Here is a 25,483-nt window from a genome sequence, read left to right on the forward strand (position 1 = left end):
TTTTACGATATTTTCAGGATGTATATGAAATCCACTCAGTATGTACTTTAACGTTCCAGTCTTAAGATTGTGACTTAGAGGTTGTTTTGGTACCGTTAAATAACAGGACCGAACCAGAAAATTAAATTAAAATACAATTCATCATTCACACACACTTAAGGATCGAGATAAATTTCCAACAACATTATATTAGGCAGTTCCTTTCAGATGTGAAAATAATTTCCATCTTGAAATTTTGGCATGCAATCCCAAGATTAAAAAAAAGAAGAAATCCACTGTAATGCTGGTGTCTTTAAAATAATGTTTGTTCTTCCTCCCCCATCAACCAGTTAGCACGGTTTAAGATAAGACAAACTTAGGTTTTGAACAAGTGAAGAAGTCAATGGCTGCTAATTGTCACAGGCCAACAAGGAAAATCGAAAAGTTCACAAACATTATTTCACTCAACAATTACATTCCGAACATAACTGGGCTTCAAACGCTAACCTCAGTTCAGACTTACTCTGTTCATCAGTGAATATATAGAATGTTAGTCTGTCTCTATCTAGGTCTCAGTGTTACTAATCTTTTACCTCCAGGGAAAATACACAACAAAATGAAATGAAGAGCTCATGGAATCTGGGTAATTTGGGGAGAGGTATCTCCAAGAAAAAAAGGTAAAGGAGATTATTTCAGATTAGAATTTACCATTTTTACTACTTTTTCCCCTTTTTTGAGGTTCCCCAACATTCACGTCTTCATTTGTTATTTATGTTCTGAGTGCTTACTATGGCTTGAGTGCTCTATTAGGTTTTAAACCTATGAAGATTAAAACAAAGACAAAAAAAATGGTCCCTGCCCATCCTACCCTTAATGAACTCCCTGTGTGGGAGACAACCAAGTACAGCTGGACAATGGCAAGATAATGGCGCAACTCATGCAGGGAAATATGCTACTGAAGCAGCCTGAGGGGCTATAACCCAACATGCCTGTGGGGGGAGGAGCTCCTGGGGAGATAAAGTTCTGTGCATCCTCCCTTTAGAGGCCAGAATTTACTAGATTTCAATCCTTAACCTCCTGTCCCTCTTTTATTTATTTATTTTTTTAAAGAATAATGTCTTTCTGCCCCCACTGAAGGAATTTTAAGCTTCTGCAGCAAGGAGAGGAGGCATTTTCAAGAGGGGACACAGTGATGTCTTATTTCTCCAGGTGTGAGACCTTACAAGAATTCAGAAAATAATCATATCTTCCTCCATCATCCAGCACACAGTGGTCCCCAGAGGACTGAGTAGTTGAGAAGGCTGCTGGAAGGGGAACAGGTGTGTCCAGTGGCTCCCACAGACCAGTTCTGCTGGATACCCCCACAGCAGAGCTACCTCAGGTTGGATGGCGCTCTCTGGTGATGACTTGGTATATGAATCTCCCAGTTACTCAATAATGTGCCTTGGACCAAGTAAGTCAAGATTATTTTTCTTATGATTATGCAAAGATGTGCTTTTCCAGAAGGAAACTGCTGGAAATCAGACAAATATATTACAGGTAAGATACTATTCACATATTTAGAGAGGAAATAACTTAAAATAACAGAAGATCTGAATTGCAGGATCCGTTGTGCCAACCCCTGGTAGCACATGGAGGAGGACCTCCATGCAGGCAAGGCCTCGGACCTGGAATGGCCTCCCAAGAGGAAAGGGAGGCACTACTGACCTCATTGAGGCATTTGCCTAGTGTTCTCCCTCTGGTAGATGTCACCAGTGTCAAAGAGAGGACCTCTTGACACCTGATTGGGGCAGGAACTAATGAAAAGATTACAGTCTCCTTCACCCCTTCCATTATGGCCTCTTACCCTCGGCCCCTGAGCTGGCCCAGTAAAGAATGCCTAGAGTTATGCTGCCGATACTGGTGGTGAGATGGTGGGGTGTAGGTGTATTTACAGTAAAGCTCCAGTATTGAAGCTCACTTCAACTCGACAGGATCTGTGCAAGTCTAGTTCAGGCAGGGCAAACTCATTTTGTTCACCTACTTTCCCGCCAATGGTTTCAACCTTGACCTTCAGAAACTTCTCTGAAAAATTAAGTGATTTAGAATTGTTTTCTTTGTTGCAGTGCAAACTGCCAGTTGATACAATCTCTCGGAATTCTGCCTATCAGTAAAAGACAGAGACCTGCTGAAACCAATAAGTGTAAATAAGAGAATTTTTCAAACACTGAAATATCAGTAGTAGCTAGAAAAGCCTCATCATTGGTCCATTACACGTATGAAACTTTTAAACGTTAATTTTATTTTCAATGGATTCTATAGAAGGTGCCAAAAAAATGTATACACATTTTAAGAAAGAAAAAAACTGTATTAAACTCAATATATATCGATAACGAAAGATGAATACAAGTCATATGTATACATTTTCTTGGCATCCCCGATATACTTATTAACTGTAAAATCAGTAGGTCAGTGGTGAAAAGTATAATCCTCCTGTTTAAAATCAAATGATATTTACCCCCTAACAGGTGACATCCAAAGGTATCTATAGTAAAACTTGGTAAATTTTTTTTTAAAGAAATGGTCCTCAAATCTAAAATGTAAATTTTACAAATTCTCTTAAGGCAGAGAACTGTCATACCTAAGATGTCAGAACAATGAAAGCGTGTTTATAGAATATATTTCTAGGCCTAAAAATTAAAAGAAAGAAATATAATGGTTTTTAATGTTCTTTCTATTTTGTTTCATGGGTAATCTTATCAGACATTTAGGCATTATTATCAGACAAACGTGTCATCACCTTATCCTTTTTAGATATCTTTTCGTTTGAGCATCATATTAGAGTTTATCTACCCAGGTAAGGAGAAAACAAATAAAAAACCTGTAAAATGTACACTGGTTCCATGATCCTTAAAAAAAAACTTGCTTTGGACTTTGGACTTGTCAAGAAAGTGAGATAATGTGAACTTTTAGGAATCATAGGACTTCAGGATAGGATTTTTTTTGGGGGGGGTATACGTTATTCTGAAGGTCCTAATAGTACTAGAATAATGGATTATTATAATAGACTATCATGGATATTACAAGAAAAATGAGTAAGCCTGCTTTTTAAAAAAAGTTGCTTCTAAATTTAAAAAACAAAAAAAATGAACAAAATAGCAACTCTAAGGATCTTACCTTAGGGAGCCTTCCCTCCATTTCCTTGTTGGGAAATGGTTCTTGACTGACCCAGACAGAGCGCTCTGGGTAATAAACCTATAAGAGACATAAAAGCACACACATTCAGATTATAAACAGGGTCCACTCGGAAACCACATGTGATCAGCTTAACGAGCTCAGTTCTCCTCAATGGTCACTTACTTCCCGATTGCAACTCAGAGCACTTGGGGAAGCCCATCAACTCTTTCAGACTCTTAGTGCGCTTCTGAATGTTTGCTGTACTCAGCAGTGTTTTAGCTCAATGTCTTCCTAGATGAAGTCCAATAGAGCAGAGATATGGATCAATGTTCTCTTTAGCACACCAAAGGGCAGCTTCATGGCATGACTGACTGAACAAATTAAGGCACTGAAAGACCCAACTTTCAAAGCAACCTACGATAAGTATTCTTGCAAAATTCCATATTCCTGAGATACATGCACCCATCCAAGAGTCTCAGGTGTTATCCCGATCATGTTATTAGAAGGCTCAAAGTTACGCACAAAGCATAAGGAGGAAAGGAAGAAGCAGCCTGCATTCTGTCCAGGTCCATGTAGCCGCTGAGAGAGGGGCAGGTAGGTGAAGAGCAGCACCATGAATGATTCAGAGAGACTAGTAGCTGATGGATTTAGGGGTGGTGGCAGGGCTGGGATGAGGTGGAGAGTGTGAGTCAAACTGAGTAACTCTTCTTTAAATACACAAAGAGTTGGCATTATAAGAAGTTTGCTGACCAGCTGATCTCTATCTCCAGGAAAGACAGAAGTACGGGATTAGGACTTAAATGACAACTACAGATTAGGTCAGCTATAAGAAAGAACATGGCCTAAGAACTGTTAAATTACTGAGAGATTGTAGAGAGGAAAAAATGTGAAATCTTCTCTAAGAAATTAAGAAACAGAACCCAACCACCTAATTCAGGGCTAATTCATATTTGATACAGCCCTGCTTGAAGGAAGAGGAGGAAATGAGATAAGATTCCCTCCAGATCCGATTGTCTAAGTGCTATAAATAAGCCTCACATTTAATAAACAATATTAAGAATTACACCTCATTCATAGGTTAACAAACAGACCTACATGTTGTCGTTGTTTTGGGAGGTACTAGCTGTGGTAGCCTAATCACTGGACTAATGGCAATATTTTCAGTGTCCCAGTCAATCCATTTGGTCTGGGGCTTTGAGGTACGAAATGTGAATGGCTGTGGTGATTCCTTGGGATAGTCTAACAGTGACTTTGCTCTACTCCCGTAACATTTATGGCACATCCCAGTTTACAAAGCAATTTTGCATACCTTACCTAATGTATCCTAATGGTAAGCTTGTGAATAGGTATTATCAGTACAGAGATGAGAAAACTGACACTCAAAAGGTCACCCGACTTGTCCAAAGTCACATTTTCAGTGTAGGATAGGACTTGAACTCAAACAGGGTTTCCAGATTCTAAACTTCAGTTCTTCCCATTATCCCAATGCTCTTGAATTATCCCAGAACGCAAATTGCCTACCACTTCTCTTTCAAAATGACCCAAGTTCACAGTCACCACACACATTTAGGTTTTAAATATTTGAGCGCTCATCCTGCAAGAACTGGACCTATTTTCTGCATTTGTACTGGTCTGCTTTCCCCCAACCCCAGCCTCCTTCCTCTTGCTTAGCTTTTCCCTCTGCTGACCAGATCCTCGTGGGAGTACTCCACCATCTGCCTTGTATGGGACAAACAGCCACCTCTGACATTCCCTTTAACCAGGAATGGGTGAAGAAAACAAAGCTGCAATCTACAATACACAAGCTTTTTTTAAGGCTTAAAACAAAGTCACAGCACACAAAATCCCAGTTTGGGCTTAATTTTAGGAGACCCTAACTTGGGCTCAACTGTAAATTTACTTAATATAAATAGATATAAAATGATTACATTTCTACATTACTACTTTTAAAAAAAAGGCTTTAAGTACCATTAAAAATATTACACTTAGTGAGAAATAAAGTTCCATCGTAAACCAAAACACTGATAAAAATACATGTAAAATCTGAGTAGGCACATAGATGCAATGAAAAGCAAGGTCAAGTAAAGGCCGTGATGTCTGTGTTTTTGTGATTTTCTGTGATATTCTGTTTTTAACCAACTCACACTGCTTTAGTCTTTAACTTCCAGGTTCAAAACATCAATACAAAAGCCACCCGAGTCTGGTTTGTAGGGAAAAAGCAGCTCGCCTCTCAGAAATTATTATACTTATTATTGTTACAATTTGTTTTTCCAAGAGCTTTCCTCTTTTTAAAGAAAAACAGTGATTTTTTTTTGGCCAAAGAACTCAGGAACACAAGTATCTGATAGCAAAGCCCACGGCTGAGGAAACTTCCCCACCTACCTCAAATTTGTTCTTTTGAAACACATTAATTTAGCCACAGACTTGCCAAGGGCCTTTCTAATGAGGCATTTTTTAGTGTTTGAATCATAAAGTAGTCATTGTATACTTTAGGAAAAATAAATGTCACTTTGGCCTTGTGATAAATTCTTCCAGTCTCCTTCAGAGTCAGAACTTTAAGCCAAAAATGGCAGGAATAGAGGAGTCTCAGTTACATTCTGAAAACCTCCTGGGCTGGTCTCTAAGAACTCAGCATATCACCGGACATGGAATCTTTTCCATGTTTAGAATTCAATTTTTGTAAAAGTAATTTAAACTTCCTTTTCTGGTTTTGGAAAAAAGGTGGTAGGTTATTGAAAATATATGCTACCTACATTACAGCTTTGTTCTTTCTTATACCTGTTGTGTTTTGCCACTCTAAAATGAAGGGCTTAAGAGAAAAGAAATATAACAATTATTATTCTTGCTCTCAAACAATTCAGAATACCTTTGCCCATGCATGTATTCACCATGAGTTTGTGAATCATCTCCAATGTGCTGGATACTGTTAGGTTCTGGGAATTGCAAGAGGAGAAATATAGTTCTTGCCTTGAAGGAGCTCAAATTTGGGGCAGGGGTAAGGGGAGAGCAGGGGTAATAGACCCTCTAAAAGATCATTTTAAAAGTGTGTGCTATGGGCTGAATTGTGTGCCCCCCAAATTCATGTTGAAGTTCTAACCCCTAGTGCCTCAGAATGTGACTGTATTTGGAGAGTCTTTAAAAAGTTGGTTACGTTACAATGAGGTCATTAGGGTGGGCGCTAATCCAATGACTGGTGTCTTTATAAAAGGAGGAAATGAGGACACACACACACACACACACACACACACACACAGAGGCAAGACCATGTAAACAAACGAGAGGACCATCTACAAGCCAAGGAGAGGGGTCTCAGAAGAAACTAACCCTCTCAACACCTTGACCTCAGACTTCTAGACACCAGAGTTGTGAGAAAATAAACTTCTATTGTTTGAGCCACCTGACTTAGTCTGTGGTACTTTGTTTTGACAGCCCCAGCAAACGAATACAGTGTGTTTTAAGTACAATTTTTTAAAAAAGAGAAATGTATAGGTTAAGTCAAATGTAATAGCTGTTGGAACATGCATCAACAGACTTAAAAAACAAATTAAAAAAAAAAACAAAAACATTTAGCAAACCAGCCAGTAGCACGGTCATCAGAGGAAATGGGGGTGGCAGAGCAGATCTGGGAGCCACCCCACAGCTGTGACTCCACAGGCTGCTGTGTGCTGTTTTTTTTTACATAGTTCAAAATATCAGGAGCTGGCAATTCCTGTGCTTGAGGCTTGTGCGTACCGATAACATGTGGGTCAGAAAACAGGGATAAGTTGATCTAGCTTTCTGGAATCCTCCTTGCTGGACCCTAAGCTGTTCATTCTTCTTGGTGCTAATCAACCGGTGCTCCGAGGGTGGACACGTGGCTTCAAGTGTATTCCATTCATTCAGTTTTTCGGAGTCAAGCTTGTGCTTTTCATGAAAAGCAATTAAACTTTTTCTTTTTTAAACTTCACTGAGTTCTCTCTTTCTTGGCGGCGGTGGTGTGCATCTCAGCAATGTAAGCAATCTGGGTTTTATCCACATGGGATTACCTAAAAACTGTTATTTTATTATACCGGTAAACCAAAGTGTGCCTTAATCTTCCCAAGAGAAGCTTGTGTCCTTTAAAAACTGTCTTCCATATATAAAATAAGCATTGGTTTGGTGTCGCTCAAGTAAAATCCTCAACACCCTCTATAAGACTGTTCTTCCAGAAGTCAGAAATCAGAGTAAGCAAGCTGTACCTTCAACAACTAAGAAAACACGAATGTTTGTGAAAATACAAAGGGGAAGGAAAATTTTGTTTTAAATTGCAGAACATGCCAAAGTATTGCTTGAATTCTGGGAAAGTTTGAGTGCTTATGCTTGTCACTGAATATGTTAGTTAGTGTGCCTTTTTCTACAATTTACATTTATCTCACTGACGACTATGTTTAACAACAATAGAGCTGACAAGAAGAACCACATTGGTTTAAATACATATACAAATCACGATAGCTATATATTTAAATACTCATGAGCAACTCTTAGATAAAACCAATTTTTTGCTTTCAAGTACATATACTTAAACCCACTATACATTAAATCCAGTTTTATGGTGAAAATGTACTATTTCTTACTGATTCTTTTAAATGTATTTGATGATTGGGTATGTATGTTTCAATTGTCTATCACAGCATACAATGCTCATGGTTTTGCCTTTTTAAATCAATCTTTCTTTTTTTTTGGGTTTGCTTTACTCTCTGGACAATGCATCATGAAAAGTAACTTCATTTTTTAAAAGTCTATAAAGTAATTACCTTGCCAATGATCATACTTGGTATCCAAATTAGAAAAATACCGTGTGGGGGAAATCAGAGACCACTCCTGCAAGGTCCTAAAAATGTGCAAACTAGATTATCCCTTAATTTCTTTTTTTTAACTCCTTTAAAGCTTTTCATTTCGAAACTTGCTATTTATTTTCAAGTAGTATGGTCCACATACAGAATCAATCTAATTGATTTCTTTCCTATCACTACTATGATACTGCATGTACAATTTGTAATTACATCCATTATCTGTTTCTAAATTCTTATTTTCCTCTTTCATTTACAGTATTTCTTTGTGGAGACTGTTATCTGAGAATGATCCTCAAAGGCAAATCCATGGCTTTCTTCAGAGCCTAAACACATCACATGCATCTATGCTGCTTCACTGGTTAACACAACCTTCTCTGAAACCCGCTGTGAAGGCATTGTATGGCTTGGTTATTAACGACCACAATTATATTATTTTCTATCCTTGGTGGAGTTCTATGTGCTTAAAGAATGCACACACATGGCCCTTTTATGACTTAACAAGGATAGGTACTGACCAATTAGGGAAGCGGACTAGGGCAGCAGGTGTCCAACCTGCATAATTAATTCTTTGAGCAGCAAAGGAGTATATTTCCAAGTCTCTCTGCCAATTAAACAGAGTGTGTGTGTGTGTGTGTGTGTGTGTGTGTGTGTGTGTGTCTGCACGTGTACTTACTCTGTTCTGCCCAATTGGCTGGGAGGTTGTGGAACCTAGTACCCAAATACGAGGGGGATCTACATGCATACGCATATACACATACTTCATTTCTGCAAATACCCTTCGAAGTGGTGCTATGATAAAGAATCTCCCTCAGTGGCCACCCTGCTCCCAGGTGTTGCTGGTCCTGTGAGAGGACAGCATGTAAACTGAAACCATAAATGAGTTACAGGGATCATTTTCTCTGAACAGCATTACATCAACAAGGAGATGCTGCCAAAAGATGATGCACCGTCTCTCTAGAGACCTGGTCTTAGAGATCTGCCTACCCCTGTGAATGCTGCTTGGAGACGCAGCGCACAGTGCAGGAAATGCATTGCCGCTGGAAGACAAAAAGATAAACGTGCAGAACATTGAGCCGTTCTGATACTGCACTTAACCTCTGCACATCCTGGAAAGCAGAATGAAAAGTGTTCATTGGTGCCTAAGGTGGCGAGTATTCTGGTCTGAGAGCTAGGTGAAACGTGCAACGACCTAATTTAAATACACACACAACAGAAGCTGGCTGTGGTAACAATAGGTGATTACAGAGAAAGCATTGCAAACAAACACTCAGGCGCACATGCCCTCCTGCCAGAAAGGAAAGGATGGCCTTTTAGGGCAGTGCTGCATTACACCACCTGCGGACACCCTCTGCTCTGCCATGGCCTGGCAAGTTTTTAACCTGTGGAAATGGGTTCAGTGAGGAAGACAAGGCTAGCTCAAAAACTGGGTAAGCCCCCTGGCATTAGCTTTTCTTTGGGCGCAAATGTCCACTTGGGCACGGCAAATGCCCACGTGTTATTAACATTATATAGCAGATTACATTACCGTCCAACATTACATGTGAGACAGGCAAAAGATTTGTAATTCTTCGCTTTGTGAGGTCGGGTGTCTCAAACAAGCTGTGTAGACTTTAGTAGTGGAATCCTCTAAATTCATACTGTTCATTGTAAGGCCATCTTGAGAGGCCTCTGATGAATATGTGGGAACCTGACAGCTGTGGAATTTTATTTCTAAATTTCAACTAGGCAGAGAAAGGAAAAGGAAATCTCCTGGCAACAAAATGCAAGTATTTACATGTGAAGTTAATCGTCGGCACAAAGAGCTTCCACAGTCACTCTGCTCCACAATACAACATTCTGCTTGTTGGGCGGCTGAGTCTTTTAAAATTTGATTTTTAAGAATAATAGCAAAGATTTTCAAGAGGAGCAATGAATCAAGACAGGGGCAAGCCACACAAGGTTAAAAACATTATCCAACTCTGCCTTTTCACCACTATTTAAAACAGTTTGGGTTCGGTGAGTTTTCAGGGCTTGGATGAAGAGAGAATGGCTGAAACAGGGTGCAGCAGCTGGGTCATTCCAGAATGGTGAACACAGAGGTTAGCAGCAAGCATTGTGCTGAGCAAACTCCTCCTCTCATCCCAGCCTCATTCCCTTCCAAGAGGAACATGCTTAGCACAAAGCAATCCACCTAAAGACTCCATAAATCCAAAACCGGGAGTTACTGATCGAGGAATTCTCAGATTTCTGCCAAGAAACCCTCCCCTGGGCTGGAGGTCAGCCTGGTGCAGGAATCAGAGCCAAACTGTGGACTGGACTCAAGGAATAAAGTTCAACACTTCAAATTTTGACTTTTAATGGGCGATTTTTCTTTTCAGGGATGAAGACAAAACAAAGTACAAAGAGCTGATAACAGCCCAAAGTAAACCAGAAGAAAAAAGTACAAGAATAGAGCCTGGAAACAAGTCTCATAAGGGATATCTAAGAAGGGATTTTCCAAACAAAGGGAAAAAATAAAGCAGCTTTTTAAAGCTCTGGTTTGAGATTAAGCAGTTTGTGAATGAACAATAAAAAGTAAAGGCCACAAAGCATGATATTTGCTCTTTTCAGAAAAAAAAAAAATACTGGCCTCAGTTAAATGGCAGGAAAAAAAAGGGCCCTCAGGCATTTAAGCACAGCATATGTTTTTCCTTACCCCCATGACCTCAACAAATATGTTAATAAAATCTTTTACCTCCCTGGAGTGGAACCAGAGTAAATATTTACTTAACACATCTGAGTTCTAAATCTGGACCACCTTATTCCTTCATATAAATTGATTTTCATTAAAAACACAACATTTTGCAATGTTTCTCCTACATTTAAGGTGAAAGAAAAGAAGGAAAGAAAGGAAGAAAGAAAACTGTATTATGCCCCCATACACCAAACTGCACTTGTGAATTTTTGAACGGTATTCTCTGCCATAAACGAGGGTAATACCATTAATATGCTTTCCAATACTAGACATCTGGAGTTAGGAGGATTTTTTTCCAAGTACATTCCAAGGTTAATAAGAAACATCTAGACTTGCTTTTATTAGCTGGTTTGAATAATTTTAGGTATGCTGGGTTTCACCTTCAAATAACTATAAGAAGTCTGATTTCTACCCACCAAGAATGCTATTTTTTTCTTTCCTCTTGTCCAAAAATTACTGTGCTGTCCATTAAAATCTTATGAAAATTTTCACCAACAACATGGAGGAAGGAGTCTTCAAAAATCAGATTTCTTTTGTGAAAGCCCTCCATCAAAGGCTAGGGAGATAAGCATTTATTTATCTAGACATAAGGATTTTGGATTGTTCTTGGTCTGGGTGGATGATGAGACAGCCAGTTGCTTTTGAGAAGTTTGTGGACATTTCAAAGCATTCCTCTGGCTGACATGTGAAAGACTGAGCTTTCCAGAAAGTGTGCCTTTTCTCCCTAAGTGCTCATACCAAAAGAAACTATTCACTCTTTCCATCAATGCACCCTCTTCTGCTGCCAGCTGCAAACCCCTCCGTATTTAGCAAGTCATTTCACATTGCTATGCTTGTCTTGCACTGTCTTGGTCATTTAAAGACTGATGTCTCTTACCAGGCAACAGCATCATAACTGATCACTGAATTTGGAGGGAAAGTGGTTTCTATTGTGGGAGGATGTGATTAAAACTGGTTTAAAATCAGAGGCTAGCTGGTTATTGCATAAGAAGTTTGGCTTTAGAAAAGGTATAGCCAGATCTGTACAAGTGATTACCATGTTTCCCCAAGTATAAGACACACCCTTTTCTGAAAAATTTGGGGTCTAAAAACTGGGTGCGTCTTATACAGTGGTTGTATGAACGCAAAAAAAAAAAACAAGCGCGAAAAAAAGCAGGAAATGCAAGTAAAAAAAAAATCTACAACCACTGTATAAAACGCACCCAATTTTTAGACCCCCAAATTTTTCGAAAAAGGGTGCGTCTTATATATGGGGAAATATGGTATGTCGCAAAGAGGTCACTAAAAGGCTTCCCATAAACTGTCCTCTATGAAAACGGACCAAAAACTCCAAGTATAAGAGGAACTGAATAAGATTAGGATAAATGTGCCCCTGGGCACCACCTGGATTTTCAATCCCATTTTGGGGCGCATGCTCCAGTTCAACAGACGGCTCCTAATTAGGGCTCAGCCAGGTAATACCGTGGGAAGCAGAGAAGGCCTGGGGGTGGCCAGCCACTGAAATCAATAACATGTTTCAGGGCTGGGAGTCACGGAAGAAATAAATACCTCAAGAATTGTGAAGACAGCTGCAAAAGGAATGCCAAATTAGGAGGCTAAATTCCCTGGAAAAAGGATCACATACTCTAATTGACATGCAAAAGACAGTCACGGAAACTCAGACCTTCAATCCAAGTCCTGGCTGTATTCTCCAACAGGAGAATACTTCAACCTCATCTTTTTTTGTCTTTGTTCCATCGTAAACCAATCATCAAAACTATACTTCTCCAAAGGAAGAGAGCTATGAGCAACAGAGGGGGCTTGTTGGAACCCACACAGGCAGAGTATGTAAATTTGGGGACCCACAATTTTCTGTGGAAATGCATATAGAGTTTATTATAATGTTTTTGCTTTTGTTTTTTAATTTTAGGCATGTTTTCTAGGTGCCCTCATTTAACCTCGACAGAGCCGTTTGAAGAATGAAATGCATAAATATTTGTAAAGTGATGGCAACAGGGGCAGGCACATAAGTAAGTGGATCTGGTGAGCTGTCATTATCATCATCCTCGCCATGCTACAGATGAGAATGCTGAGGGCGAGCAGTCAGGGAGCCCGCCCAAGGGCACAAACACCAAGAACTGGGGAAAACAGGATGCAAACCCAGCCTCTCCTCTCAGAGCCCAGCCCATCAATCTCCATCTTCCCCACTATTTCCCCAAAGCCACTTGGACTGTGGCCATAAGGCCCGAGTGCTGGGGCCTGTTTTCAATCCCCCAAATAGGTGTGGCGCATCTCTGCTTAGGTGATGAAATTTAGATGGATTTCAGACACCTACCGTCAAGAGTCATTTTCTCAAAAATATCTGTTGCTCTGCTGCCTATGTTTCTGACAAATAGCTGCCCTTCAAAAATAACTTACCTAAGAAAACAAGGTGCACTGTTTGAGGGCACACGGGGTTTGCTCTCCAGCATCCATGTATTCTACATACAGTGGTTGAGGAAAGACTACTATTACAGCATCGACTTCGGCTTCGCTACATTAGGACTTTGGATCTAATTAAACCCAAGCAACACTGGTCATACCAGTGTTGTCTTTTTGCCATTTCCCCTGGAATGACATGTTCAGCACAGTACAAATATCTATTAATCACTAATTACAAAGGCCATTTGCTGAGACACCAAATTGTTTTACTATAACCCCCAGCTGAACTCTCAAACAACTTCTCCGATGGCCTAGCTAGCCATGGACAGTCTAATTCAGAATCTCTTTCCTCAGATGCATTTGAAATGTGTTCACTGTAAGTTTGCTTTTCAAAATTCAGTCAACTTAAAAACAAACTGCTTCGTTAAAGGAGAATTAAGATCTTATCTTTATCAATGATCTACAGATACACAAACCACACACTACATAAAAATATAAAGTGACCTGAGTTGAAGAAGAAGAACATAAACACTCATTAGGCTAGACAGGCAGTGTGTAAACTACTAAGAATGTAATTCAGAAAGAAAAACAAATTTGACCTGACTCCATTTGGAAACTCTTAATTAACGTAGTGGAAATGTAGACAGTTCTAAAGACAGAACAATGGAAAAACAGAGATGGGATAACTAGCCAATTATTTGTTACTATCGTGAAGGTACCAAACTGCAAATAACAAGGTGAGTCGTATTTAATCCTCAGATTACATGTAGAGTACTGCATCAATCACAGCCTAAGGTGTGATGGCCCTCTGCCTTTGTCTAAACAATGTAAGAGTAGCTGATAAATTTAGTAAAAATTCACATTAATTATCAGATGAATTATTTCTATGATGTCAAAGGACAAATTTAATTGAATCTCTGATTGAATTGATTGTGACAGTGTAGACAGTTAAACCTCAGATAATAAAATTAAACTTAAAAAAGCAGTCCTCATGAAAAGAAAAAAGAATAGGCTAAATGAAGATGAAATGAAAAGATATGGAGACTTGGCTCACAGACCTTGGTAACAAGATCAGAACAATTTAAGATTCTATTATTAAGAAGTGAACAAAATATACAAGGCCAGGACATTTCATGATGTATAATTAGACCCAAGTCTCCACCGGGCAGTATGAAATGGAGACTTGGTTATGGTCCGGAGCATCCAGACCTCACAAATGGTCAAATGCAGGTAATTCAGGATAAAACTTATGAAGATGAGAAGGGCTCAGAGAAGTTATGGGCAGAATTTCTGATGCTGTATTAATTGAATTGGTCAGGTATATAATCTCAATTATCCAACCAATGAATCACAAAATATTTACTAAGTACTTACTTCCTGTGAATTATTGAATATTTGTAAGGTAGCTTTTAATCCTATAGAATGAACATCTTATCAAAGAGTATGTCCCACTAGTTTGGGCTGAAAATACCCAAGTTGCTAAGAAGACACATTTTTTTCAAAAAAAAGTTTTTTTTGAACTAAGCCACCAAATTCCTGGGACATCTATTCAGAAAAGGAGTGGGCTAATTAATTCATCTTTTCAAATTCTAATTCTCTTAACCACACAACTGGAAGCCCCTAATAGTGCCTGTTTCATTTAGGGGGTCCATTTCCTGCACAGTATTCATTCTGTCAGCCAGTATTAACTGAGCCCCTAAAGTACAGCAGACACAAGCCTAAGTGTTCAACCATGTGCCGCTATACCCACATGCACACTGACACACCGACATTTGACAACTGCCTGGCAAACATGCAAAGAACAGACTTTCAGGTCATGGTCCCAAGAAGCCTTTTTGTTAACCATGACGTCATGAAGGGTGTGAAACAGCATGTCTTGGCAAATTACTTAATAACAATCCCTTACTTGGATTGTAAGTATCTTAGTCACAGGTTTTATCCACCTGACTCCTGACTAGTTAGTTGTTCCTTGGCAGTTCTGAATATTGGCTGCCAAAGATGCAATATCTTCTCCTCCTGTCTACGCCTTCCTGTCCAAGAACAGGTTCTGTGTCTGACATGGACTTGATCCAATAAAAGCATCCTCAAAATGCCTGGACCCATTTTAAACACAACTTGCGTAGATTTCTCCCTATTCAGCCAATGGACTACAGTACTTTTCCCTGCTGGAATGGTATCAAACACAATTCAGACAGGAAGGCTGCTACCTGCCCCAGTCATCAAAGGACAGTGGTGTGTGATCGTGATCTGAGTAAGGGCCGGAGTGGAGAGAGGGAAAGAGCTAGACCTGGGCAACCACGCCAAAACTTCTGTGCACATTATGAATCTCCCTCTTGTCTTAATTACTTATTGGTGTGAGTCTTTTTACTGGCAACGACTATTCAGCTAGTCTCCCTTTCTTTCCAGTCCCTGGCTCTGGTTCCCAAGTTCAGCTTAAAAGGGGCAAACAGACCTTCCTTTCATTGGCCACATTCTCTTCTGTATCTCCTCGTTCTCCCTTCTGAATACAGCTTACATTTGTATTTTAGTCTGTGAAAGTAAAGATGAACACTGAAAAACCAGTCTACAATCAAAGGTTTAAAAAATATCTCCAGGGCCGGCCGAGTGGCGCGATGGTTAAGAACTCGCTTGGGACGCCACAGGGCCCCGGTTCGGATCCCACATATGAGGGCCAGTGACACTGCCCTCTACAGCTAAGATGCTGAACAACAGCTCAACCTGGAGCTGGGCTGCCGTGAGTCCCCGGCGACGGCGTAGGCTGCAGTCCCTGTGGCAGTGGGTTGCCATGGGCTACCGTGTGTAGCCAGCAGCCAGCGTGAGCGGCCAGCAGCCGCAGTGAGCGGCCGTCCAGAGGCCGGCGACTGATCTGCCTCGCCCGGGAAGAGCGCAATGATGGTGCCAACTTGGGCCAGTGAAGCAACGTCCTCCACAACTAGATTGAAGAACAAAATGACAGCAACTTGTCTGTTCCCCTTCCCCAATTCCCCAGCACTGTTCCCATCCCCCCAATTCACCAATAAAAAAAAAAAATCTTAAAAAAAAAAATATCTCCAGCGAGATAATCCTGCCACTTTTAAGGCAAAAATGCTTAGACTGGAAACCCTTCTAAGGTAATAACAGGCAATTATTTTACTTACGGAAATTTTGTGACCTCAACCCAATTTCTGAGAGACAAACTGTGTAAGTGCTTGGAAAACACCATTTGTGACCTAGTGCGCGCAGGTGTCCCACAGCCGATGTTCTAGATGTGTGCATCGACCCTAAAATGAGATTCCTCTTTAGCAGGCCATACCAAACTAACTTTCGGGACTCTCTCAGGGCCTCTTCTGTCTAAACAAGTGTTATGAGAAGGGAACACGGAATTAGGCGCTATTTCCTGTAGTGTGCTTAGATTTCACTTCACCCTCCCCACCCCCTGACTACCCTAACATTGAACCTTCTTAAACGTGCAGTGAGAGGGACTTTTCAGTAGTAAATTCAAAATCTGTGTGTTTTTATATATTTTATCATCAGAACTGTCACAAATCTGCAAAGTGTTGGGCGGTTACTAGTTGTAAATCTCAAGGTAAATCACCTGGTTCTGCCCAGAAAAATAACCGATCCCCAAGTATTCATGACCACTGACTCTTATATTTATTTCACAGACAAGTATTGATCTCCAAGGATGTGCCAGATCCTGGATAGGTATTGGAGCAGCTGTCAGGCTGATTCACGGATATGGGATCCGTTCCAAGGTCCCATTAGAGCATGTCAATGAAGGTTAGGATTTCCTTCCACTATGTAGAAAGAGAACACCAATCAACTTCACTAGCTGGTCTGAAGCTCCCGCTCAATGATGGAACTTTTCCACATCTAAATTCACCACCCTGCTGATAGAGGAAAAGGAAAAAGAGGAGGCGCCACCGAGAGAGGGATGATGCTGAGTTACTAGGGGTCAACGTTCTTCTTCCAATTTTCCAATCTTGGCGGGTAGAAAAACGCTGCAGAAATAAGGCAGCTGCAGGTAGAATGTTGTACGTGGGGCGAGTGCACAGAGGAGCATGACATTATTCCTGCTGGATGGACTGGGGTGTTTCATGAAGGAGTTGTCACTTAAATGCAGCCCGGAAGAATGACTTTTGTTTTGTCAGGAGGAGCATTCTTTCTAGGACTGAGTAAGCAGAGGCCCAGAAGGAGGGACTCCTGGGGCACGTTAGAATAACAAGTGGCCTGCTTCCTCTAAGAAAATATATTCCATCGCGGCTTGAAATGAAGCATTAGTTCACATAGTTCCTGGCATGGCTGCCCAGCCACAAAAATTAAATTTATGAAGTTCTAAACACAACCGTTGAAAAAACATTATTTGAAAGTATGAGGTGGGAGTCGGCAGAAGGAATTCAAGGAGCAATGCTTACCTCTGTCACTTTTATTGAGACTCAGTGATAAGTCAACCTCATCTGAAGGGGCTAAAAGAGCTGGGGAAGCATTTCACGCTGGAAATCTCACAGCCGATGCATTCTTAGGAGGCTGTGCTGTATCCGGCAGAAATTCCAGAAAAGTCCTTCTTAGTCTTGGCTTTCCCCAGCGTTTGCATATCATGCAATGAGATGCCCTCTTAGACAGTCACCAGACTATTGACTAAATCCGCAATAGCCCGTAGGCCTCAAATTGTAAACAATTTTATTACGATGATGTAAGTGCTGGCTTGAATTTTGAATAAGTATGTCTGGCTGATCAGAAAGAAGTGAAGAGAGAGAACCAGCTGGGTACTTGTGGTTGCAACCGATTAGCACACATGGTTATACCCAGCTAGCCTCACAGAAGGGCAGTGCGGCATTCCCTTCCCGGCAGCTCACAGAGCAGCAACCCCCTCTCTGGCCAAGCAGACACCTTTGAACTGCTGGGATTGGTCAAAGGAAGTGCTGCCACTTGCTCAAAAGAAAGAGGTTAAGTGTGCTCCTTTCTTCCTTCCCAATTCCTTCTACCTAGGGACCTGCCTTCTCTCCGCCACTCCACCCAAGCCCAAGGGGAGTGAGAGGCAGCCATTAAGGAAGCTTCCATTTAACCAGAAAAAGTATGTGAGTGTGTGTGCTCTTTCTTGTTGGGCACATTCAAAAGGCCAAGAACCTGACACAGGTTGGCACCTGAGTGAGAGCCTCGGGCCACCTCTAAAAGGCCTGCTCCGTGGCTCCTCACCACTCAGCACATCAAGTCCTCGACGTCTAGGTCTAGCTTGTGAGGTCTGTCCCTGACGGCACATAGGCCCTGAGTGGACAAGGACCTTCCCTACTGTAGTAAAAATGCAGTATGCTCACTCTTGCAAGCACACCTTTCTAATGTATGCCCCTTTTCTGGAATACACTTCTCTCTTATCTAAATCTACCCAAATATTCTTAATACGTCACCCACTCAGTATTTCTTAAGAACTGGTGCTCAGCTCTAGGGATAAAAAGCTTAAGAGGGCAGAGCACCTGCTCTCAAGGAGCAAAGAGTCCCCTTCTAGGTTTCAAATTTTGTGCCCACTCCCATTACTCGTGAATCATATACTATATTGAGGATTTTGAAATCATAGTCAGGCTGAATAATAATGACTGTTGAGGCTGATGAGCAGTATCTGCCACAGGTGTGGTAGAAGTTAGTGGTGGCATGTATGCCATATATTTGCCATCTCTGGGTCTGCCTAGCTTAATTTCTACCTCCTTAAAAATTTCCCCTACAATCCCCAGCCCCCAGTCCTCAATAATGCACTCTTCTGCACCTTACAATTTAGCACTAGATTATATTGCATTACATGTTTGTTAAGTTTGTCATGAATGTTAGTCTCTCTACCACAAATAAAATATAAATCCACTGAGGGCATAGAAAGTGTGCACTTTCTACAATGCAAAGAACTAAGCACAAATAAAATGATCAAAAAGCAAAAACAAAAACAAAAATCTTCAATTGACAAGAGAATAGACGCTGACTCTTCTCCGTCCCTTTAATAATTTCAGACGTGGCACCTTTTGTTCTTGGGATCATTGTCATAGTATCTCAGAACCAGATGATACTGGATATAAGTGAGTGCTTTAAAGTTCTAATACTGGGAGCAAAGTTCCTCCTGGGCCCCAGAGGGGATTGTTATGGCTGTAGGAACAGTTGCTGTGAGCTCTGAGGACCATAGCTGGATCAAACCTAGAGAGCTAGCACCTCACAGGGTTGCTCAGAGTGTGGCACTGAGAAAGGTGAGCAATCGCAAGCCACTCTTTTTTGGCAAGTGGCTTTAGGGCTTAACCACTATTTTTTTCTCCTGAATTTTTTCTAAGTAAATAAGTTGTGGAAAATAACTTGGTGTGAAAACTAAAATACATTCACTTCAACTTCCTACATCTTTAGAAGGAGGTAAGGATACACATTAATTCTAGTTCACCAAAACTTAACACGATTAAGCCATTAAGGATGAATTTAAACAGTCCAACTTAATAGATATTAGCATGCATAGACCAAATAAGGAGGAGAGTATCATCTAGTGTTATACCCAGGTTAATACCAAGCCATTGTTACTAATAACTGAACTGATATATAGAATTTAGTTGAGAGCCATATTAATGTTGAAATTCCAAACCATTAGAGCTGTTACTACTTGTCATGCACTAGCAGGTCAATTTCAGGATCACTGCTATTTTTTAAATCACTGAGTGGAGACAATTCTTGAAGCTGTCCCTAGGTCAAAACATGTCTAGAAATATCCATTTCAGATAAAGTTAGACCCAATAAACGGTATTTTTAGCAACCCTAATTTCTACAGCTGTGGGCTGAGGTTTATGGTTAACCTGTTTTTCGGTTCAGAGCAAAGAAGTTTCAAATCGGAATCTTTTCATATATCTCGATCAACCAAGATGACACAGTCCAAGTACATTCAATACATTTCCCTCTGGTATCTTCTAACTGGATGTGCTGATAAAATTTTCTTGTTCCTAGTCTTTGCCTGGATAACAAAGGAATTATTCAAGTAATTCAGGCAAATCCTTCCCACTCCTATATCATTCCAGCAACATTTTAAATAACCAAGATGAATCAGACAAAAATCAAGTTTTTTTTTTAAGCATAATTATTCAGATAATTATCTCAACCTTCCATCTCACTTTGCCTGTGAGACTTTCCAGCCAGAAACAACTAAGAAAAATCTGTGCAAGACCAAGGAAGTCACAGCATTTCACTGCCAGGCTCTCCAGTCAGTCCAATGCAGATGAATACATAATTTGTCAAACTAATCATCTAGAGGTTACTCAGCTTAGTCAAGTATTCATATTTTAGGAGTCTATTTTCCTATTTTAGAAGTATTCATCTTAGGATTAAGTGAATTCCTTCAGTGTATTTATGATGGTCTGATTTACACACAAGTTCTTAAGAATTGTATTGGGTTAAACTAAGAATGATACTCTGAATAGCTGTTTATTTCACGACTTCTGCTTAAATACCTTCTCCTGCCTGAATTACTTATATGGCTCAAAAGGAAGCAGGGCTGGGGTTAAACCCAGATGGGCCATCCCTGCTGTCCTAATTCCCCAAACAATTCCCAATTCTCTGCCTTACAGTGTGCTGAAAGGGCTGCTGAAAGAGAAGACGGTACCATATAAAATTACCCTCCTAGGGACCCTTCAGCATCTCCACAATCACGAAATCGCTGTGAGCAACTTGTCAGTTTATGTTCCAAAACCCAACGGCACAGCTACCAATAGGACCACATCCCTCAATCTTTGTCTTTTTCTTTCAACAGGAAAACCTTATGTTAATGGAGAGATTATTCAAAGAGTCTCCTTGTAAACCCATGAATGCCACTTCACAGACTACAGAAAGCAGAGCTCTATGAACTGTACAATGGAGTCAACTCATCTTTTTAAAAAGCTCAGCATCAGCCTTAGAGAGAACTTAAATTGTTCCAATTCTTAGGTCTCTGTTAAAACATAATGAGCCCATGCTTTGTGCCACTGTGAGTCCATGGCACACACATACTCCAAGAGGCCAAGTTTACTGCACAGAGCGTAAGCATGTTGAAAATCAGGACTTAACCTTGACATCGGATTAAATAATTCATTTTTTCAGAGTATTCAATAAGATCATCTGCGCATTCTGAAGTGTTTTTTTCCTCACTGACTTCTCTAAAGCCAAGTGCCTTTAAAATAAAACACTTAAATCAATACCAAGGACCCATACAAAGTATAATCTTAGAAATTAAAGCTTAGCAAAAAGCCAAATATAAATTAAAGAAATGCTGAAGATCTCTGTAGACTCACAATATCTTGTTAATTGCATTTAAAAAATAAGGGCAACACGAAAAAGTCATGCTTACTAAAACCTTTAAAAAGTTAGGGAATGAGTTCTTGAAAAGAACATTCTGTTCAACCAAGACATGAAAAATTATACTCACAAAACTTTTAACAGTCCTCCTGAGTTGTACAACCCCAGGTGCATTGTAATCTATGTAAACGACGTCCCCTGGAGTTGTGCCCAAAGGGTCCCATACACAGCATACAATGTTATTAGTGCCTCCTTGAGTTAACAAAGCTGTTGTGTGTATATATATTGATAAGGCAAAAGTCACTCTAGGGTTCATGAGTGATTTCAAATTACTGTTGTGAAACCTCCCTTTAGGGTATGTAAAATGTCTAGATATTGAATCACTCTGTTTTGAATTCTGGAATCTACCAGTTGATTTCTTTTACTGGAATGAGCCGATTATAAATTTGTGTTTGGAATAAGCTCTTTATTAAACAGGCTAACTACACTGAAATAGATCCCCTTTAGTTTTTTAAATTATGTAAATGGAATAGCATGTTTAACAGAAAAGGCATGTTTATATATTTTCTAGAGGTGGCTAGGTGTTAAGTCTCCTGCATCCCTAGCAATAATTTCTATTCCACGTGTGCTAAGACATTAAGGAAGCCAGCTATAGATCAGCGAAGCAATTTGTTTTAATCAAGGAAAAAAAATAATTTCATTTTGTCAAAAAGGCAAAAGAAAACGGAGGTGAGAAACACCTCTAATAATAGTTAAAACACACACACACACACACACACACACACACACACACACACAAATTGAAACTTTTTTTTTACATTAATATGTGCAAAGACTTTTAAGAGCTCGACCTCCCGGAATAAGAGAATTGCTAGAAAGTTACTTGGAATCACCCACAGACAATAACGGTCGGTGGTTTCATTTCAGGCAATGGGCTTGTGCCAAAAGGGATTGACATCTTGATGAAAGGATCACCAAAAAGTTGTGAGAATTTTTCCATGAGCAAAAATCTTTCCAAGAGCAACAAATTTGATTTCTCATCCTGCCACCATACATAAATGACAACTGTAAGAAATTAACAACATGTAATAATAATTCAAATTTGCTCTTCTGCATTCAAATCGTTCCAACTTTCATTCTCGGCTTTGGCACACGTTTGCTTTCCGCAAAGCTCATTCCACTACTACTACAGAAACATAATATTTACTCTCTGCGCTTGACCTATAGGGGTAGTTTTGGCAGGGTCAGCAGTCAAACTCATGTTTAACCAAAGTGGTCACCTGACATGTGAGAACATACATGAAACTTCGTGGTCTATATATGGTGACACGAAGAGTAAGGTTCTGGAATAGAGAGCTAGAAGGCAAGGTGATGTGGCCAGGCATCGTAAAAGATAATTAAATAAACAAAACTACTTTGCAGTACTGCGTTTTATTACCATCCTGGTACTCTATGACAATTGCTAATTAGGAATTTAATATGAAGTTAGAAACCATTTGCACAAAACCCATTAATCAGTTTAATTTTCTGTGCCCCTCTTTTGTTCTTCTACCTCAAGTTCCTCAGTTTGATCATTATCAAAGCCCAAACAAAAGCTATTTTACTCGATGCTTCGGAACCCACCTGTTGAAATGACAGGTGAGGCATACACAAAAAATAAAGAGCCTACTTGTTAATAGGATTCAAGCTGAACTCATTTAATTGCTTCTGATTCATTTTTCTCCTTGGAAGCTTGGAACAACTTGGGTTGTTCTCAAAGAAAACACCAAGTATATCAGATTCAATTGATTCATTAAATTCCACCCTCGTTTCAAAAAGGAAAAACTAAATTTGGAAATTACACATTCTTAGTGGCAAAGAGGTGTTTAAAGAGTATAAACATCTGCTGTAGGACATGCTGTACTTATCTGAAAAGTTTCATGACATTTCTATTTTTTTTTTTCAATTCAACTTTTTTCCAAAGAGGAAATTTTTCATAGAAGATGAATTATTCAGCTGCATTTAATGTGTATTTCCTCTACTTATTTAATTAGGCATCAAACAGTAAACTGCCTTCTCTGTGGCTCATGTCTGTCAGACATAGTTACATTTTCATTTAGAGGATAACATGCTTGACTCCTAAGACTGAATAGATGCCTCTCATAAATGAAGGTTACAAATCAACAAAAAATAATGCTAATTAGATTTGAGATACAATAGTGTATTAACATAAAAGTCCATGTTCTTCATATATTGTTCTTAAGGGCAGCAGATACTACAGCAATCTAATTAGCTGGACACAGACTCCTACTTGTTGGATAAGTTCTGACTATCTCTAAATATAAGACCCACTGCTTTGTTTGAGCCCTTCTGCTCACCCTTTCCATGCATGTCACAATACATCACTCTTCTTAAAGAACAGAATGGTTTCTGTTGCTCGAGCTAAACAAATCTTTACTTCTGAAAAAGCAATTTCAGTTTTCTTCTCAAAATGATTGAAAATCCAAAGATCTAATTCACCACATCCAATTCATATAAATTACTGCAAAGCTCCCACATGCAGGAGACAGAACCTTTTAAAGGTCAGATGGGGTAGGAACAATGAAGGGTTGAGACAGGATGAAGGGGGTTGGCTGATATTTATATGGAATAAAGACTGATCAGAAGCTACTGAGAATCTCCTCTGACGACCAATTCTTACCATTTTGAGAATCATAACAGTCTTGGCCTTGCACCCTCCCTTGTCTTCAGTCCAGGGAGACCAACCTGCAAAATATGTTTAAATACAGTAGACACATTGCCTTACCACAGGTCAGCAAATGAAAAAATGCCTGCTTAGAGGTTACAGAGAAATATCCATTTTCTGTGGTTATGATAAGTTCCATGCAAATGACTGTTACCACTGGGGCTTTGGAAAGAGCTTGCCAAGCCGTCTAGATGCTTAAATATGGGACAAAGGAATCCCTGGTACCTGGCTTTGCAGAGTCCTGGGCTATTCTTAGTTTTGGGTTCATTTTTAAATTGCAGTTCAAAAGGTTTAGCAACTTAAAAGTAGAACCAAGTGATAAAAATAGATTGTTTTCTGGCTGCTCTTTGTTCCCAGACATACTACTGGCAGTATATTTGCAATCAAGACAGCAGAATAGGAATCAGCCTTCCACCGTGTAGTGTAATGCCTCAGAGTGGATATTTTTGGAAATGGCACTGCATTACATAACCTTCCGTGTTAAAAAAAAAAAACACAAAAAAAAATACTCTGGGGGGTGGAGGGGGGATCAGGAATATACACCATTATGCCCTTCTCCCTAAACCAAATCAACATTAATGTACATGCTGCAGTGATTTTCCTCTCAACCTTTATGTGATCAGAGCACAGTTCTTTTGTTAACATAAGTTATGACAAAAATTAAGATGAATGGAGAAACTAAAAGTTCTCCTAAAGGGTATCATAAGCTCTTAGACTTTTCCTATAATGTTATTATAAACACATACAAACGCAAATCAGATTATTATCATCACCCAGCAAAAAGCAGTCATTTATTTTTAAGCTCTCCCTCCCACCCCCAAAGTTCAACTGCTTTATAAGAAAATGCAGGAAAGAAAAGTGTGCAAGATTGAATGCCTGAAAAGACCCTTGGAGGCAGCAGCAGCTTTGAAAGAGTAATAAAGTGTAAAAAGATGGAGGGACACAAATTCATTTAATAAAAGGGGGGGGCGGGGTGCATGCATCAAAGTGGATTTAATGTAAAGAAACAAAACAGTTCCTAACAATGCTTTACGAGCAAGAACAGCAAAAATCAACCACACCAACAAGCAAAAAACCCCACCCCTTCCCCCAAAGAATTCTCCCTCTTAACTTGTGCATTTTTTTTTTAAAGCCTGCAGCTTTAATGCAGTAGGACCAAAATGCCAGAATTTCTCCAAGGTACACGCTTCAGCTCTTTAAAATTTAGAGGGAAGAAGCATGAACTCTGCAGGGTTGGAGGGTCCATCCAGCTAAGAGCAAAAGCAAGGAATCAACACAAAAGAGAAAGCAGCGCTCCCGGCCGGGGATGGCAATGGCATATACTTACAGACAAAAGCCCCGCTCCCTGTTCACTCTCTCCTCTCTACACCTGAAACACAAATGTGGATGAAAAAGGGCATCATGCTAGAAAGACAGCTGGGGGAGGGGGGCGAAGGGGGG

General features: G+C 39.9%; 1 protein-coding gene across 1 annotated transcript in view; it reads right to left on the reverse strand.

The window, feature by feature from the left end:
• Positions 1-25,483, reverse strand: part of NREP (neuronal regeneration related protein) — a 29,060-nt gene that overhangs the window by 3,056 nt on the left and 521 nt on the right. The window contains exons 2-4 of the mRNA XM_019659136.1: positions 25,371-25,412; positions 23,999-24,063; positions 3,136-3,213 (exon numbers count right to left, since the gene is read on the reverse strand). Coding sequence (XP_019514681.1) covers positions 3,136-3,213; positions 23,999-24,013 — 93 coding nt within the window. The 5' untranslated portion in view covers positions 24,014-24,063; positions 25,371-25,412. The remainder of the gene's footprint in view (positions 1-3,135; positions 3,214-23,998; positions 24,064-25,370; positions 25,413-25,483) is intronic.

Source organism: Hipposideros armiger, unplaced genomic scaffold (assembly GCF_001890085.2).
Source record: "Hipposideros armiger isolate ML-2016 unplaced genomic scaffold, ASM189008v1 scaffold_296, whole genome shotgun sequence".
NCBI lineage: Eukaryota > Metazoa > Chordata > Mammalia > Chiroptera > Hipposideridae > Hipposideros > Hipposideros armiger.